At 37.8% G+C, this 18,519-nt stretch overlaps 1 protein-coding gene across 1 annotated transcript in view; it reads left to right on the top strand.

Annotated features, from left to right (window-relative positions):
• LOC141909283 (band 7 protein AGAP004871-like) overlaps window positions 1-18,519 on the top strand; it is a 61,362-nt gene that overhangs the window by 20,504 nt on the left and 22,339 nt on the right. Inside the window, exons 3-4 of the mRNA XM_074799675.1 lie at window positions 9,870-9,942; window positions 13,133-13,215. Of these exons, the coding sequence (XP_074655776.1) occupies window positions 9,870-9,942; window positions 13,133-13,215 (156 nt within the window). The remainder of the gene's footprint in view (window positions 1-9,869; window positions 9,943-13,132; window positions 13,216-18,519) is intronic.

The following is an 18,519-nucleotide window of genomic DNA, read 5'->3' as shown; positions in this document are numbered from 1 at the left end:
TACAGATGGCGGAGAACCGGGTTTACCTTCACAGATCGACGGTTACAGATGGTGGAGAACCCAAATTTAAGTCCTCGTGACTAACACAAGTACAGATGAAGCTGTTAAACTATTGGTTGTGACTGGAACGTTGACCTCACGAGAAGATCGTATTCATCTACAGCTGTGACGAGATGGCCGTACTGATCGTGAACATTGCTGCTGTTTCAGTGGGTACAATGCATTACGGTAACTTTTTGTCAGCCGAAGGTAATACAGTTGCTTCTTTGTCTCGAATTAGTGGTCAGATGAACATGATAGAAAATTATAGGAATTTGGATATAAGATACTACCGTACGATCAAAAAAGTTATCGCCGGTTTAAATAGTATGATTCACAATTCTTTTTTTCTAGGCATCTAGTTCCAATCAGCATAAATCAATTTTAGTTTCATTTCGTACTATAAGTATTAGAATACGGAACACTTCTCAGGGGATATGTCTAAGGTTAATTAGTCAAATTCATCTACTTACAGTACAGTGCGTATCTATACTTTTTCGCAACAAACTATTTCGACTATACTAAAGGTTTATTCGGCAATTTTCATTTTCATAGGTTCATATTTTTTGTTTGTTAGTATAACTAAAACATGAAGATGAATTGGTTGAATTTTTATGTGGACAAATATATAATCTCAGTTACACCTGGCCACTTATTTTGGATGATGATAATTTTTTCCTTTTGGTTGACAAGGGTAACTGTATTTGTGTTTTGTCATTGCCTGAACTCTGCTCTGATGTCAAATGTTGCGTGTTACTATCATTGTGTCACGAAGTTATTTCCAGTCAATAATCGAAAGATCTTCAAAACAGAGAAATGCGTACTACTTGCAACTTGCATCACCAACTGATCTTCGGGACGCTATAACTACACAACATGTCGCTACTTCTGTTCGTCGCAGAACCAACCAGAATTCGGGGATCCTCTGCAGATCATTCAAAATCACAGTTAACGTATTATCGCATCGTCCGTAAATAACTACAACATGTGACTCTTTCGTGAATGACTGAGAATCCGGCCGTTACTGTCCAGCGTTTGCACATTTTCGCGCGGTGAAAGTCAATCTTTCATGTTTTCGCGATGGAAGGAGTTTTGATGAACTTATAGTATCTGCGTCTTCCGCAAATTTGGAGGACCAAATTTAATTGGACAAGGGGGCATCTGTCACCCTGATATAATTTGCATATTTCATAATCATATAGATCTACAATGTCATATCGAAGAGTTCATAATATTTCATAGCTCTACTACATATTAATGATAATAATAATAATAATAATAATAATAATAATAATAATAATAATAATATAACTTATGACTTTAGTGTCAATATGTGCTTTAAGGTCGTAATCAACATTTTACATTATTCAACATGTTTTCACGATAATTAAGTATAGTCAGTGCTCATCGATAATTAATTAATGTCTCTCAAACATGTCACTAGGTGTTTGTTTGTGAGTCCTGATGTCTACAACTTGTCTGACACCTAGTTCTCACATTATACTCATGATTCTGTATATCAGGGATGATAATTTTCCGCCGATCGGCGGATTTCCGCCTTTTCAATCAATTTTTATCATTTCTCAGATCAATGCATATCCGTTGAAAAAATGGGGTGGGGGTTAGGACGATGACTGTGGTTTTCCAGCATTGTAAGGATAGATTGGCATGACCATAAAATCGTTTCCCGATCTATTTTTAAATGCGATCATTTAGCGGCATTTGTATACTAACAAAGTTTTCTCTGTCGGTTGGCGAGCGCGTGTCTGGATATATGTATATACATGTATCTACATTATTGATTTTTCACCGAGCGGTGGTCGTTTTTAATAGTACATGCTTGTGTTTTAAACACGTGTGCGTAGTGTGAAATTGCGATATAGAATCATGTGGAAAATTGTTGAGAGAGTTGGGACGATTGACCCCAGGACAATCGACCAAAAAGAATTTAAAAAAAACCTATGGAAGTGGGATTGGCTGGAGAAAATGGTTGATGGGATTCCTCTCGCTGACTTCGTGAGGAAGATAGACATACCGGGGAAAGCTTATTGTCTCTGGTGCCAAACAGAAATAAAATACGGAAGTAAGGGTCGAATTGCGCTTGAAAACCACGCTAAAACTCAGAAACACGTTGACATCGTCAAAGAACGGAGATCTAATTACGTACTTCCAGGTAAGTAGGCCTACGTTCACATGCCACACAGGTTAATATTTGTAAATAAAATTAGACGATTTTCAAGTTTTTCTTAAATTGTAAAATCAAACCGAATAAAGAACTAGAATTTGCATTCACTTTCAGGTAGTTCGGGAGCCGATGTTGGTCGATCTTACGGGATCTGCCCAATATTCCAAAATCCAAATAATGAACAACAGGCCGTTACGACGACCGCTAAACCTAAAGTCCCAATATCGGACCGGGTCGTAAGCCAGGAGGCTTTAGTTCTTTCATATATTGCTGAAAACTCATTGCCGTTTTCTCAGTCTCCAAAATTGATTGAGTTGGCAAAAGCACTTGCCATGGATCGGGCAGCATTAAGCAAATTGTCTATGGGTCGTTTAGCGGCTTCATATAAGATGCGACTGGGTCTGGCGCAAACCACCGAAGAACAGTTAGCGGATGAACTCAGAAATACGTTCTATTCACTAAACATCGATGAGGCTACAAGCCAATCCACAAAAAAAGTTCTGTCGATCCTTGTCAGTTACTTTAGTGAGAAGGAGAGACAAGTTGTTGTCAGACATTTGGCCTCATGTAATCTTATTTCTACCACTAGCGCATCTGTTTATAGTGCTTTGGTTGAGGTTTTCCAGCAGCGTGATTTAGATTATAACCGATTAATGTCTGTCCTCCTCGACAGCTGTAACGTCATGAGAGGTAGTAAAACTGGCTTGGAGAAGTTAATAAAGGATAATTTGGCCCAGCATTTGCTTGACATCGACGGTGATTCGATACATCACACTCACAACGCCGCGAAACATTTCACAAAAGAATTTGATGGATTCATAGAGAAATTGATAACCGATATTGCAAGTGATTTGCATTTTTCTAAGGACGTAGAAAACTGGCTCCAAATTATCCTTGATCTCTTAGGCATTGGGTTTTCGATGCCCGAGCGGTACGTCGGAACCCGATGGCTATCGGTCCATGATGCGGCGTCAGACCTTATTCGCAAAATCGATGGATATACTCTGCTGTACTATGGATTTATACAGAAAGACAAAATCGTGTATTTGGCTCTATGTGTTGACATATATCGCAAATTTAACTTGTCTGAACCCACGAAAGATGAGATCAAAAAAATCTATGTTGCTGCTGCCGCCAAATGGAAAAATCTGACAGCGGAAGGAAAAGAAAGAAAGCTACGAATTATCGATAAACTCATCATTCAGCGTAAAAAGCTTAAGCTTTATGTGCATTTTTACACGGCGGTATTGCCAGTTCTAAAAAGATATGTACTCTTATTCCAAACTGTTGAAGAGCCATGTGTCCACAAGCTCAATGATGAGCAATGTCAATTATTCAGGGATTTCATTTCCCTTTGTGTTAAACCATCTGCAATTCCTGAATCGGATCGAAAGTTGTCTTCTCTGATAATCTCAGAAAACCTCCTGCCAACCACTGAGATGTTCATAGGCGAATCTGCATCCCAAATAATTGCGGGGGAAAATAAATCATCCCAGTTTGTCAAAGACTTTCATGATCGTGTCGAGAGGGCCTATCTCAATACCGCCCAGTACCTCGCTAAAAAAATGCCTATCGACAATAAACTTCTCCGGTATATCTCGGCAATAGACCCAAAATGCCAGCGACATGAAACGGCACTGAAATATATGAAAAAACTCCCACAATTAGTCGTCAATGTTCTGGCTAATGAAACGGAGATCAACTGTTATAAATTAGAAGTGCATAAATTCCACTCGGATTCCAGTCTGCCAGCAGCAGTTGATAAAGATGGAAAGCAAGTTAGAATCGATTCCTGGTGGGCTGCTGTACATGATTTGGGCAAATATCCATACCTCTGTCGCATGGTATTTGCTTTACTTAGCTGTTTCAGTTGCCCAGTTGTCGAGAGCTCGTTTAGCATTATGGGCGAAATTCTGAACAGCACAACCAATAGACTTCATGTCAAATCTTTCAGCGCAATCCAGAGTGTGAAATACGGATTAGGCAAAACGTCAGCTGTAGACTTTTTCAAAAGAGAAGATATTCTTCATGACCCTGTGTGTCCAAATCTCGTTAAAAATATGAACACTGCAGCTAAACGATACAAGGATGAATTGCAGGGTGAAAAAGATAAGAAAGCGGCTCGTATGGAGGAACTTCAGGCTAAAGAGGTTAAGAAAGTTTCAAAACGCAAAGCCCGCGAACAGTGCATCTCAGCTGCAAAGAAAGCCCGAGAGGCACATGTATCTGCTATGCGTGCAAAACAACGACAAGCTAAAAGACATAAGCAGATGGAACTTGTAAGACTATTAAAAAAGAAGTAATCTCTGGCTTGTCCACTATTGGAAAAACATTTATGTGTTTTGTTAAATAAAATGATGCCGACTGACTGTACTGACTATGTACATGTAGTATGTTTAGATTGGTAATGATGTGTACATGTGTTTTATAGAATATTTTTCCAAACCTTACTTCGTTAGAAAATTCATAAGATAACCCACTGTTCTATTTAAGTTTTTTTTATGGAAATCTAGCTTGTTGTGATATCAGTTTATTAAAAATTAGTGCTTTAATGATGCATGCTGGAAAATAAAGTCTAATTCAATTATCTATTGCGTGGGCAAGTGATCGTCGCTTTCAAGAAGATTGATCAATGTGGGATTCGAACCTACTAGTTACATTATAGTTGTCTCTGCATCAATTATGTCCCTGCCGTCTTGGAACTAGCAGTGTGTTGTGTAAAACATGGACGATGTTGTTTGATTTTTTGGCTTTGCTGAGTGAAATTTCAATCGGAAAACTGCTGAAAAACGATCTGAGATGATGTGAAAATCAAAAATTTTCTGGGGGGAGGGCCCCCAGACCCCCCGTAATTACTTCGCGCCTACGGCGCTCGTTTCCGCCTTTTCAATAATGGTCTGTTATCATCCCTGGTATATAAAGACTATGTAAAGCTATGATAATCATTTTCATTCCGGGATGCAATAAAGATTGTACATATAAGGTTTAACTGCCTTGTTGTTCCTGATGGATGGAATCCTGTACCGCTGGTGTAAATGCTAGTCACCCAGCCAGCCTGCCGATACAACAACCAGCCGGTTACATAAACTCCACTCATTTAAATTGAGGAAAGTCCATATTAAGAATTTCGTTTCTTGTCTACTCTTAAGGCTGATTTTTTTACAAGCTGAATTATGGATGGGCCGATGAACTTTTCGGATTTCTAGAAAATTATTTTATGGACAATAGTGTTCTAAAGGATCCATCCGTCAACTTTTGCTTCAATTTGCTACTAGGGCTACAGTTCTTTTCTAATCTTGACCAAACTTGGTATGAAGCTAACCCTCAACTTGCCGTAGGCGACTGTAGTTGACACACTGGGGAACTGCCGTTGGCGACTGTAGTCGACAGCCCGACCTATCTTGCTTTTGTTTGCCTCGAAGCGCGTTGAGACGTAGTTCTTAACGCACGGCACTGCCGATACTGGAGAATCCGAACCCGGAAGTAATTTCTCATTTTGATATTTTGAAGAATTCTGACCCCACCCAGTGGACCCCCTCTTTCAAAAATTGGAAGTTTAGTTTTTCAGCACTATCCCATGGATATGACTATAAACTACAACTTTGTCAAGTTTCAATGCCCTATATACAATAGTTTGGAAGTTATGAGTAAATTTGATGAGTAAATTTCATTAACACGCAAATCACCTGTTACACATAGGACTGAACATTAAAGCTGCCGGCAGGTTAAGAGCTAATATGGGTCAAGAGCTAATAAGTCATTGAGCCGTTTTCCCAATATGATCTCTAGGGGGGCCTGTACGGGTGGCGCTTGTAAAATCTTTAAATTGCTACTTGTCCTACAATTATTGGCCGATGTTGACGAAACTTAGTACGTAGATACTACAAGCCAAGGGCTAAAAAGTAATAGAGCCGTTTTCCCAATTTGAACTTTAGGGGGCGCTGTACAGGTCACACTTGTAAAATCTTTAAATCGTTGTTCTTCCTACAATTATAGTCTGATGTTGACGAAACTTGGTATGTCGATACTATGGGCCAAGGGCTAAAAACTTATTGAGTGGTTTTCCAAATTTAATCTCTGGGGGGTGCTGTACGGGTGGCGCTTGTAAAATCTTACATATGCAACTATTGAAATTTTGAGATGCTCCCTTAAATGGCATGGATTCCAAAGCAAAGGCCCTACTGTGACTGTACAACTGAGCGTATATTCATGCATATCATTCATTAAAGCATTATCCATTCTGCAAATCGTAGTGAGCCAAATTTTGAAAAAGGGCCTTGTTAAAATTTATATGAGCTTTTTCGTGAAAATCTGAATACAAAAATATCAGTTTTAAAGAGCCAAACAGAAAGCACACTCCTCTATGATTGGCTTAGCCGCTGAAATCATCAGGTGTTCACGTGAACCTGCGGTATCATCTACTGTTTTACTTCCGGGTTTTATTTTAAGATTTAAATTTGTATTTCAAGACTTGATTTCTGTGAAATTTTTAGTTGATTTGGTTTTTGGGAGGAATATTTTTATTTGCACTACAGAAAATATCATTGACAATTATGCAAAGTATGCGAAAAATAGCGTTTTTTCGGGTGGATTACCATGATATGCTAATTAGCCATGTGCTCAAACTGCAAATTCAATCAAATTTTATTCCGCAAAAAATATAAAATCCAATTCAATTTTACTTTATTAAACAAATGAAACATCAAATCCAAATCAAATTTGTTTTGTTGAGCAAATTTCAGAAAATCCAATTCAATTCTATTCTGCATTCAAATCAATAAGACCAAGGGGAAAGATTGATCTGATGTATTTGTTCTTGCCAGTTCCCCGTCTGTGTTACTTATGAAAACACGATTGTACTGTGTAAATTATAGGTATTGACTCTTGAGCTGGGAGTGTATTTTGACAAATATAACCCACAGAATGCATCATTTGTTATTTTATGGAAGGCTGACAGGCTGGCCATAGTGCCCCTTGGGGCTCTTGTTTATTAGTTTTGGTTTACCTTTGTTAGTGATAGTGAAATTGGCATTGAACCGATAATGTAAAATCGTGGTACATTTTTTGTGTGAGCATTTGTTTCATTGGTTCTCAGCCTAAAGGATGCATAATTGATGCGATTGAGGACATGTCATTCAATAAAATCTGGAACTATGATAGTGCCAGGGCAGTGAATAAAAGTTTACTTTTTGGCATATGCTATTTATTAACACAAAATCATTCTTGGATGCAAATATACACACATTAGCGGTGTGAATATGATAACCTAAAATGCTACAATGATAGAGGAGTTCCTTGAAATATATTTCAACATCTAAGCCAATTATAGTATGATTGCTTTGTTTTCGGTCCAATGCGAATTTTTTAATCAATGAAATTGTAGATCATGACGCTTTTTTGCACCACTTGGCACTTTATTCCCAATGGGCTAATTTGTCCACTTTTCGTCCATCCGTCGGCAGACGGAATCCAGTTATTTTGGGAAGTTTTGAAGAAAAAAAAATTGGGTCGATCGTACTCATGATGGCTGTCCTGTAACCTTTTTACTGACCAAAAATATCGATTATCGCTTGAGTCCTGTAGCTTCCTACTGGTTTGCCATTTCTCATTGCAATTTGTGCTGGGTATTCTTTGGAAAGGGATGTTTTATACCTGATTTTATTTTTGTATTAGCCAATTATGACGCAATTGGCAGCTATCGTGGTGTCATCAGTACTCATTCGTAGGTGGGAAAAAGTTATTCCACATTAGGCCACAAGTAATTGATACCTTGTTTCTTATCCTGTGGAAATTTTAAACGTAGGTGGGTATGCGGAAAACTCAACTCAAGTGACCAAAAAAAACACAAAAATCCTGACTTGACAATAAGTTAATCCCCATTGGTATAGCACTATATACATTACCAATATTGTATTATATTGTATCCTTACTCTGGCTGTAATAGTACTGCTTATATGTCACTCCAGCATGATAATCTTAACGGCTCCGGGAGGCAATCAGTCGTTGGATATGAATTTAGGATACAATAAATCCGGTGTTGTCATATCGCGGAAAGACGGAATCGCGGAATTTTCCAAAAACGCGGAATTTCTTCATTTTTACTTTAAATAGAAAACGGGTTTTCCCACGGGGATACCCACTGTCGGACAAGGCACCGGACCGATCGATGCAACGAGTTAGGTTCGAGTCCCATTATTTGCAGGCAATTTTATATGGAATTATTATATTACGATACCGTTGACTGGCTGCCACCTGTAGAAGAAGTCAGAATCAAGTGGGGTGAAAGAGACCAGGCACCTAATGTCTATTTCTACTGGGCAAACTTCGGTTATCGAAGTTCATCGACTTTTTGAGAACTTCAGAAACGAATATTATCAGATAAATATTGAGCACGTTCGCGGTGTCGGACCGTAGTTGTAGATGGTTGCAAACATGAAATCCTACGACCAAACAAGAATCGGTTCAAATTCCTTCGTCAAATTCGTCCAGTACCGGTACCAATGAGATTCTTTTGATCCAAATAATCAGCATAGGAACATATATGTTATAGCAGTCACAAAGAAAACATTAAAAAAAACGAAACCATTTTATAATCTTTCATATCATTTAATTCTAAAAGATAAACCACATTCGCTTATAACAACAATGTAGACACACAACACGCATGAACAATCCTAAGCCAGAATGAAATGTACATAATGTCTATTTATTTTCGTCTGACATCGATCCAGTTCCACAGTTGTGAGTTAACTCTGAGTTACTGAGAATCAATTCATTTCCAATGTTTTAAATCCAGAGACCAGAGTCAAATCTTAACTCGGAACTGAGTCCTGGAGAATGACCCATGGTGTCATCAAAAATCCTACGTTTACGTACCATCGATTTGTATTCCTTCAGTTAATGCAGCGATACTCTGTATCACTGAATTCGCAAAGCACGTATTGCCTAGGTTCTACATTATTTGGAACAGTATCGTTAAGTTGTTGACTGGCGATATAATAAATTATCAAATACTAATTCCCGTGGTTGAAAACCTGGGTCCGATGCCCTGTCCGACAGTGGGTATCCCCGTGGGAAAACCCGTTTACTATTTATAGTTAAAATGAAGAAATTCCGCGTTTTTGGAAAATTCCGCGATTCCGTCTTTCCGCGATATGACAACACCGCAATAAATCTTTAAAAGTTAATTTGAATTTGTCGATCAAAATCACCTCTACTACCATCCAAGGGAAAAAATAGACCCATATCTGTCGATAATTTTGACAGCCAGCTGGGCAACTTTATGAACTCGGCCATTATTATCTGACGGATTGCGCACACATGCAAGCGATTCTATTCCTAGTTATTATGATTGAGGTGATTTTCAAGGTCATTGGCTTCAGCATCATTTCATCAGGGGGCGTTGGATGGTGAAATTGCAGTATTTCCATTTACCCGTATATAGCAGTCTATGCATTAATCACATTCAATTGCAAAGTTGTAGGTCATGACATGCTTAATGATTGTGGCAAGTTTCAAGGTCATTGGTTTCTGTTTATGTTCACCCTGGGGTGTTGAAATTTAGAATTATGAGAATGTCCAGCATTTCTGAATTGTCTTGAATATAAAATTAATGTAGAAATACTTTGTTTCTGTTTGTGAGTAGGTGGTTCAGGAGTATGAGAGAGCTGTTATATTCAGACTTGGTCGCTTATTACATGGAGGCGCTAAAGGACCTGGTAAGTCTTACCATCGACATATGTCCAACTGAATTTCGGGAATCAATGGATTGTCTTGATATTTGGTTTATATGTACATGTATCTAGCCTAGACACATCTACAGCCCAAAAACTGGCCTGGTTAGAATCAAGATCACTGACTGGTGTCCATTGTTGTTCGCGGAAATCAGCACTTTTTGTGCATTTTTCAAGGGAAATGTTGAAGACGCTTCAATCAATTATCTTGATCTTTTATATATGTTTGTATCCCCCTTCAGCCAAAGAAGAATTGGACACAAATGCCCCATACTGTGACCTCGTTTATGAGGCCTGTATTTTCCTAATGGTTTGTCATTACGCCAAGCTCGATGTTAATCGGTCGGGGCATATAGATTTTGACGTGTCTGTCTGCCGCTGCCGCATACTTATAAACATCTATAACTACTGGAAGCATTTCACCTAGGATCATAAGATTTTATGCAGACGTAGTGCAGAGAAGTGCTGGCAAATTTTGTTGAACATGAAATTAGGTCGCTGTAGTATAAATTGTTGCCACCAGGGGGCTGCATTGGAAAACGTTAGCACGATAGAGCCTTCCAAGGTTTCCGAGATGGTAACACTAAACACTACCCTGGTGGGTAGGAATGTCATTGACCTATTGTCTGGGCGATTACTCTATGCTTTGTAGGGAAGGTAGGTATGGCTTATGCGCTGTTACTACTACACTACAGCATCAACCATGCATTTTATTATTAAAACAGATCATAACAATGAAATAAACTAGAATAGGAATACTTTAAAGTCTTTGGAGAACGAATAGTCAATTTTTTCGCAATTCCTAAGAGGATCTGGGGAAAATAAGACCACTTTTGGCTGGGGAAAATGAGACCACTTTTGGCTGGGGAAAAATGTCTGTTTAACCCTTTCAGTGCGTCTACACCGCAGTGCAGTGTATGAATCGGTGATGGATTTTGATAGTACACCACACTGCGGTGTATTGATGTAATTAGTAATTAGTTTTTATCCCTATTGAAATTTAGTAGCACCTGTCAAACATAGTGAAATATTAGTAACTAACAATACACTGCACGGCGGTGTAGACGCACTATAGTGGTATTCCCGTTATTCAACGCACTAGGGTGCAATTTTTCAAAATTTTCAAATTATCTCCAGCACTATTATAGGGTATTGATTAGTCAGCACTGAAAGGGTTAACGGTAAAAAAACAGCCTTCATTTCTCGAGAAATTTTTTTCAAACTTAGTACACAGGTAGGAAATGGTCCAAGGTACATTCTAAAAACAATAGATAAATATCTAAAACTTGGTACACAGGTTTGATGAATAATAAATATCTAAAGCTTGGTAAACAGGTTTGACATAGTATGAGGTTCATAACCAAAAAATATCTACCTAGCTACAATACCTCAGTGTTCTCAATTGGTGTAGACAGTGTTACAGATTGTTAGCTGAGGAATTGATCCAGTATAGACATAGCTTGTAAGCGGGGGCATCAATATGGAACGCGATAAATGAAAGAAATATGAGCACTGCACCGACATAGGCCTATGTTTTTTGCAACGTTATCGCGTCCCAACATAAGATTAAGAATTTCCGACGACATATTTTTACAGCAAAGTGACGACATAATACAAATGCATTTGTGACGACGTAAGCTTTTGCGACAACACAAGTTATTTTCGAAGATCACACCCAGGTTGCATTGCAGATTTTCATTCAATTTTCTTCAATTGTATTTAATTGAATTGCAATGGGGTATGGGCACACAACAGATGGCGCAACAATGCACTCAGTTATAGTGAAAATTAGTTCATTAAATGAACTTTGAATTGGATTTTTTGGCTCCCAGATGGAAATTTGTCAAACAATCATCAAATATACGTAAGATTGGCGTCCCTGATAAATGTATGGTATAGTTTTATTGAAAAAAGATTAGCCGATGAGAGGTATAGTTTTACTGAAAAAAGATTTGCTGATGAGAAAAATGATTCGAGATTCAATTGAAATGTGGAAGAAATTGAAGCAAAGTAACAGAGTAACCACTAGCGAACCTGGCAGATCCTTGCATGCCATAAATGGAATCCTCGATTGCCACAGTAGCCAGTGCCCAATTGAATGAACTGGTGGTGATTTTCGGAAATAATTCATGTCGTCGCAATAACTTACGTCTTTGAAAATTCATAACTACGTCGATATGTGGGCTACCTCATCGCAAAACTTACGTCGTTGCAAGAACTTACGTCGTCACAAATGCATGTGTATTACGTCGTCAAATTAAGATATGTCACTGTAAAAATATATATCGTAGCGAATTCTTAATCTTATGTCGGGACACGATTACATTGCAAAAAACATTACGTCGGTGCAGCGCAAATATTTTTTTCATTTATCGCGTTCCATACGTAAAAGGTGTACCAACTCATCTAGTTTTTCGTTGAAATTCTCGAGTTTTTTTGTCAGTCTATTGTCAATTCTTTGATCAGTCAAGCGTGATGCAATCGGCAGCCATCTTAAATGTCATCAGTCCTCATTCATTGATGGAAAAACGTTTTTTATGAAAATATCAGCAGTTCTTAACTTATAGTCCATGCATGTGCCAATGGGGGTTCGAGGATCCCCTTTTTCGGAAAGTCCCCTTCCAATTCCCTTAGAATTGCCCTAATTTTTGAAGTGTCCCTTATTTCAAAATTTCCATTAGATACATTGGAAATATCTGAAATATCTTGGAAGATGCTTTGATCAATACCCGTCATATGTACATGTATATGGATCCTCTAAGGGTCCATCATCATTGGAATAATTGAGTCATTCAGACTTTATCATAAAATGCTTCTTTTATCGTAGTATTCAGGATTTGTACGATTTTGATCGGGTGACATTTATGTCTTTATGATGATAGTTAACATACTACTTTGATGTTTACATCTTGATCTTTACTACTAGTAGACCTTCATATGATAACTTATATGAATGAACTCAAAATTTTCTACTAAAAGTTCAGCCAAAATTATATACTATCATAGGTTGACACACATGCTTGGAAATATGTTAACCCCCTTGCTTTATCAACTCTATTTGATAATCTACAGTGTCTTATCAATGAATAGAATTTGAGGTTACACTTGAATGTAATGTGCTTTTTATTAATTCTTCAAATATAATTTCATTTTCATTTTACTTGACTATTTGTAGGTATATTCTTTGTATTACCGTGCATTGAAAGTTATAGAAAGGTTGATTTGAGAACTGTATCATTTGACGTACCCCCACAAGAGGTATGTATGCTATTTTGGATATTTTGACAGATATATTTGTCATGGAATTCATTGATAACCTCAGATGATCACATGAACTAATTTGATTTCTGGATATATGTTATCAGAGTTGCTCTAAAAAATAGTGCAAAGCACATCGATCTGCAAATCGCACTGTTGATATGATTTCATCCATGGAAGTAGAACCCTACACCTATGTAGTAATCTATTAAACAGTAGATGTTAAGGAAAATCTACTCAGAAAAAGTTATGTTCGATCAGATATCATTTCCCACAATGAGATATGATGTATTAGAGTGCAGGTATCACTAGTCATCAATTATTCATAAGCAATAGAAATAACAGGTACTAATGTTGACAGTGTGCTTTCGTACAGGATTTATTATTCCTCTTAGCAAGCAAATAAATCGTCATTGAGGTTAGAATCAAACGAAAAAACTGGTTCCTGGGTCATATATTTATCCATTTATCATGATCCACCTAAATTAAGTATTGATTATATTTTAACAATGCAGTGTCCTTGCTTGAGTTGAAAATAAACCATGGCGGTCCTCAGAAAATGAGCGCAAAAGGCACGAGCCCTCAATTGGAACGGGGTCCAGAAATATTTATAGTTGTAGGTGCTCAGATGCTTTTTCCCAGCATTTTGGGGTCAAATCAACTAGTTTAAGTGTGGGCATTTTTATAGCCTTTGGTTAGACGGCGATTGTCGGCACATTGTTTGAAGCACTTTTCTGCAGGTGATTGGCAGGCCTACGTGCCTAAAAATAGTTTGATGATCTTTTATGAATCTATATAATTGAATTATATCATAAAGCTCGGCAAGCATTTATAAATTTTGATTTACTAAGCTAAAGATGAATTGAAACGAATGGAAATATTCATTCTTTTTATCCTAAGACTTAGCAGAGTTTTTATCTTCATGGCTGGTAATGATAATGTTTTCTTTTACTGTCTATTTATGTAAAAATCTCTATCATTGTTTTGTCCACTCGCATTTGGAATATGCAAATCTTGTTTGGGGTAACGCCTGTACATCATATTTACAACCTTTATTTATACTACAAAAAGGGCCCTTAGAACCATTACTCAATACTATTGGCTTGAACACACCTCTCCAATATTTCTTAAACTACATATTCTAAAACTGGAAGATATCCACAAATTCCAAATTGGTTATTTTGTCTTCCAACAGGTTAGCCATCTCCTACCTGAAGTTTTAAATCATTTCTTTAACTTCAGAAACAACATTTATAGATGTAGGCCGACTCACAGGCTGCGGGACCTATACAAATATATAAAGCATTTGCTAAATCCAATTACAAATACAAGTCTGTCAAAATCCAAGGGGCCAAATTCTGGAACAGTTTAAGCACAAGCCTCAAATGCCCTCAATCTCCATCAGCTTTTAAAAATAGACTTCATCATTTCCTTAGTTCTAACTATTGATTGATACCCTTTGCGTGCTACTCGCTTTTTTTTCCATTTTGAATGTATGTATGTATCCTAATGTTTGGTAACTTGTGCATGTGAGAGTGAATGAGGGTGTGCATGTGGGAGTGAATGGACGAGGGATTAGGACTAGTTTAAGCCAACTTTGGCTTTTCCTTGTTCCTTGCATAATCTATTGCTACAATGATTGATTGTTATTATATAAACATACTGTTCCATATCATATTGTATAATAACATATCTTTGTATCAATCTATTATGCAAAATAAACTATAATATACTATACTAAATCTTGGATGTTTACTGAAATATAAAAAAGTGTTTGTTAGAAATGACACTGGGCCATACGGTAGTATTTACGTGATGCAGAATGCAAAGCTAGTTATGCGTAGTGAGGGACCACAGAATCATTGTAGGCCTATACACAATAGTGACGTCACTAAGAGTAATTTGCTTCTATCTTAATGAAGTCTATAGTTTTGAAGTTGGATTTATCACAAAACAACATTTTCGCAGTACAACAGCGTTCACACGACAACTAGTTAGACCGGTCTAAATGGGTCCGTACCTGGTGTGGTCCAAATTTAGACCGGACCAAATTTTGGTGAGCGTTCACACAGCGTTTTGAAACGCGGTAATAAAATCGCTTGTCACCGGGCCCACAAGATGTCGCCATCTGCTAAATAATCAATTGCACCTGGATAAAGTCTTGCTTCCAGATTCGAAGTATAGCAAGACATTTGACCAATTCGATCCTCTTGTCAGGTTAAGACATTTTTGCGAATTCAATTTTATTCTATCACGCTGAAACTCTAAGTGTCGTTTAAACATGGTTCAAAGCACGGCAGTAAAACGGATGATGATTGCGATATACGAATACGAATTACGCTCCAAACATTTCCATAGTATAGGGAGGTAAAACAGTTCTTAAGAATAATTATATAAACGGTAATAAAAGCATTTAAAACTTAATAAACTGGACTCACACTCTGCCGCAGAGGTCACGACATCTATACCGCAGAGATTCAGAATTATGATTTAGACCGGACCTGGTACCAGTTTCTGTCCACACACGCATATTTAGACCGGTCCAAAATTTGGTCCGGACCTGGTTTGCTCTTTAGACTAAATTTAGACCGGTCTAAATTTCGTCGTGTGAACGCGCCTTATGTATTCCAAGAACATTGAAAACTCTATATGAGATTCAATTTTATTTGGTTACTTGGCGTAAACATTTAAACGTACATCAAATCAATTATAATATTGTCAACAATATTTGTAAAAGTTAAACACTAATAATGAAATCATTAGAGTTGGGTCAGTTCATAATGATATGTGATTGAAATTGAATAATTGATTACTAAATGATTGGTTTGCCTTTGTCAGCAGTATGAGGTTGGCATTGAGCCAATTCATGTAAAATCGCAGTACGTTTTTGAGGATTTTTTTCATTGGTTCTCGGGTTAAACGATGTATAATCGATGCGATTGAAGACATGACGAACCTCCGTCGATGACATGGTCAACTTTGTTTACGAAAAACTGTTTTTGGCGGGAAAATTCTTAGCTCTTGCGTATAAAATTGCAATGACCTCGATTGGGGGGCATCGTCTCTACGAGCAAATGTGATTGGCTGTTTTGGGTTTAACGGGGAATTCCGGCGCTACTGAAATAATTATGGGAAAGCCATTAATGGCGAACGTTTCATTGGACTAGGTGTCGTATATGTGCGAATTTTAAATGCACATTGCTGGTGAGAATATAATTATTTCACATATCGCCATAGGTATTGTTTCATTTTAATACCCGGTGATTGTGTTGATTGAGATTGAAGTGAAGCGAAAGTCCAGGCTTCCACGTGCGTGGGAGCGCTAACATTAGACTGTTGCACACACAAACACACGCTCACACAGACTACTATATGGTGATGCTGTAACGCTGCATGGCGCGTGCACGTTTGGTATGATAACAGGCTGAATAATCGTCGTAGCAGAAGATGAGCGCTGTGTTTTCTGTTTGATTTGTAATAAATTGTAATTTCTTGTGACCTGAAAATACTAAGCAGCAAACTATAGGTATAGGTCGAGGTCTGAATATTGAAGTGGTAAATTCCAGGATTTAAAACGATCTAATACTACGCCCCGGTTTTAGCTTCCGCGGCCATACATTGGAGGAGGTTTCGTTTCCAAGACTCAATATTCAGGCAGCCTCTGATATGTGATATCATATGAATTTTATTTGAATATTTTTAGCCCACTTGGGACTTTAGTCCCAGCGGGCTATTGCGTTCACTTTTCGTCCGTCGTCTGTCCGTAGACGGAATCAAGTTATTTTGGGAAGTTTTGAGGACGCTTCAAGTTAATGTCTTGATATTTGGGTTACACATGTATCTACCCTAGACACATCTTCAGCCCAAAAACTGGCCCTGTCAGAATCAAGATGGCGGACTGGCAGCCATTGTTGTTCGCCAAAATCAGCGCTTTTTACACGTTTTTGAACTTTTTGAGGGAAATTTTGAAGACGCTTTGAACAATTACCTTGATCTTTCGTGTATATATGAATCCCCAAAGGGCCCATCAGCATAAGAAAAATTGGGTCGATCGGATTCAAGATCGCTGTCCTATGACCTTTTTAGTGATCAAAAATGTCAATTTTGGACAGAATTCTGAGTCCTGTAGCTTCCTACTGGTTTGCCATTTCTCATTGCAATTGCTGATGGGTATTCTTTGGAAAGGGATGTTTTATACCTGAGACCGGTATTTTTGATCAGCCAATTATGACGCAATTGGTGGCCATCTTGGTGTCATCAGGACTCAGTAAGTTTTTCGACATTATATTGATACCTAAGCATATATTAGACAGTTATAGCTTATAACATGTTCTACGATTGTGGTGATTTTCAAGGTCATTGGTTTTTGTATATTTCCACCAGGGCGCGTTGAATTATACAATATCTTAGTATTTCTATATTATAATTCTATCAATGCATATTTTGTTACCACAATCAATTGCAATGTTGTAGCTCATGACATCATCTATGAGTGTGGTGAGTTTCAAGAACATTAGTTATGCTGTATGGTCACCAGGGGGGCGTTGAATAGTAGAATAACTTAGTATTTCCTTATAAGATTGGTACCTGGGCATATTTTGTTACCATGATCAATTGCAAAGTTGTAGTTCAAGACACGTTCTATGATTGTGATGAGGTTCAAGGTCATTGGGTTTTGCATATGGTCACCAGGGGGCATTGAATAGTAGAATAACTAAGTATTTCCATATTAAATTGGTAACGAGGTGTACTTTGTTATCACAATTGATTAAAAAATCATAGCTGCTGACATGTTCTATTATGATCATTGTTGGCTACCTACTTACGGCCTAGCTTTTTGGTTTACTTTTGTCAGCAGTATGAGGTTGGCATTGATCCAATTCATGTAAAATCGCGGTACGTTTTTTTATGTGAGCATTTGTTTCATTGGTTCTCGGCTTAAACGACTTATAATTGATGCGATTGAAGACGTGACAAATCTCCGTCGATGACATGGTCAACTGAGTTAAAATTCTACGAAAAACTGTTTTTGGCGGGAAAATTCTTAGCTCTCGCGTATAAAATTGCAATGACCTCGATTGGGGGGCGTCGTCTCTATGAGCGGAATGGGATTGGCTGTTTCGGGGATATACGGGGAATACCGGCGCTACTAAATCATTATGGGCAAGCCATAGAATGGCGAACATTTCATTGGACTAGGTGCCGTATACGTGCGAATTTCAAATGCTCATTGCTGGTGAGGATGTAATTATTTCACACATCCGCCATAGGTATTGTTTCATTTTAATACCCGGTGATTGTTTT

Source organism: Tubulanus polymorphus, chromosome 7, assembly GCF_964204645.1.
Source record: "Tubulanus polymorphus chromosome 7, tnTubPoly1.2, whole genome shotgun sequence".
NCBI classification, from domain to species: Eukaryota; Metazoa; Nemertea; class Palaeonemertea; order Tubulaniformes; family Tubulanidae; genus Tubulanus; species Tubulanus polymorphus.
The sequence above is the reverse complement of the archived record's forward strand: the minus strand, read 5'-3'. Positions and strand labels throughout refer to the sequence as shown.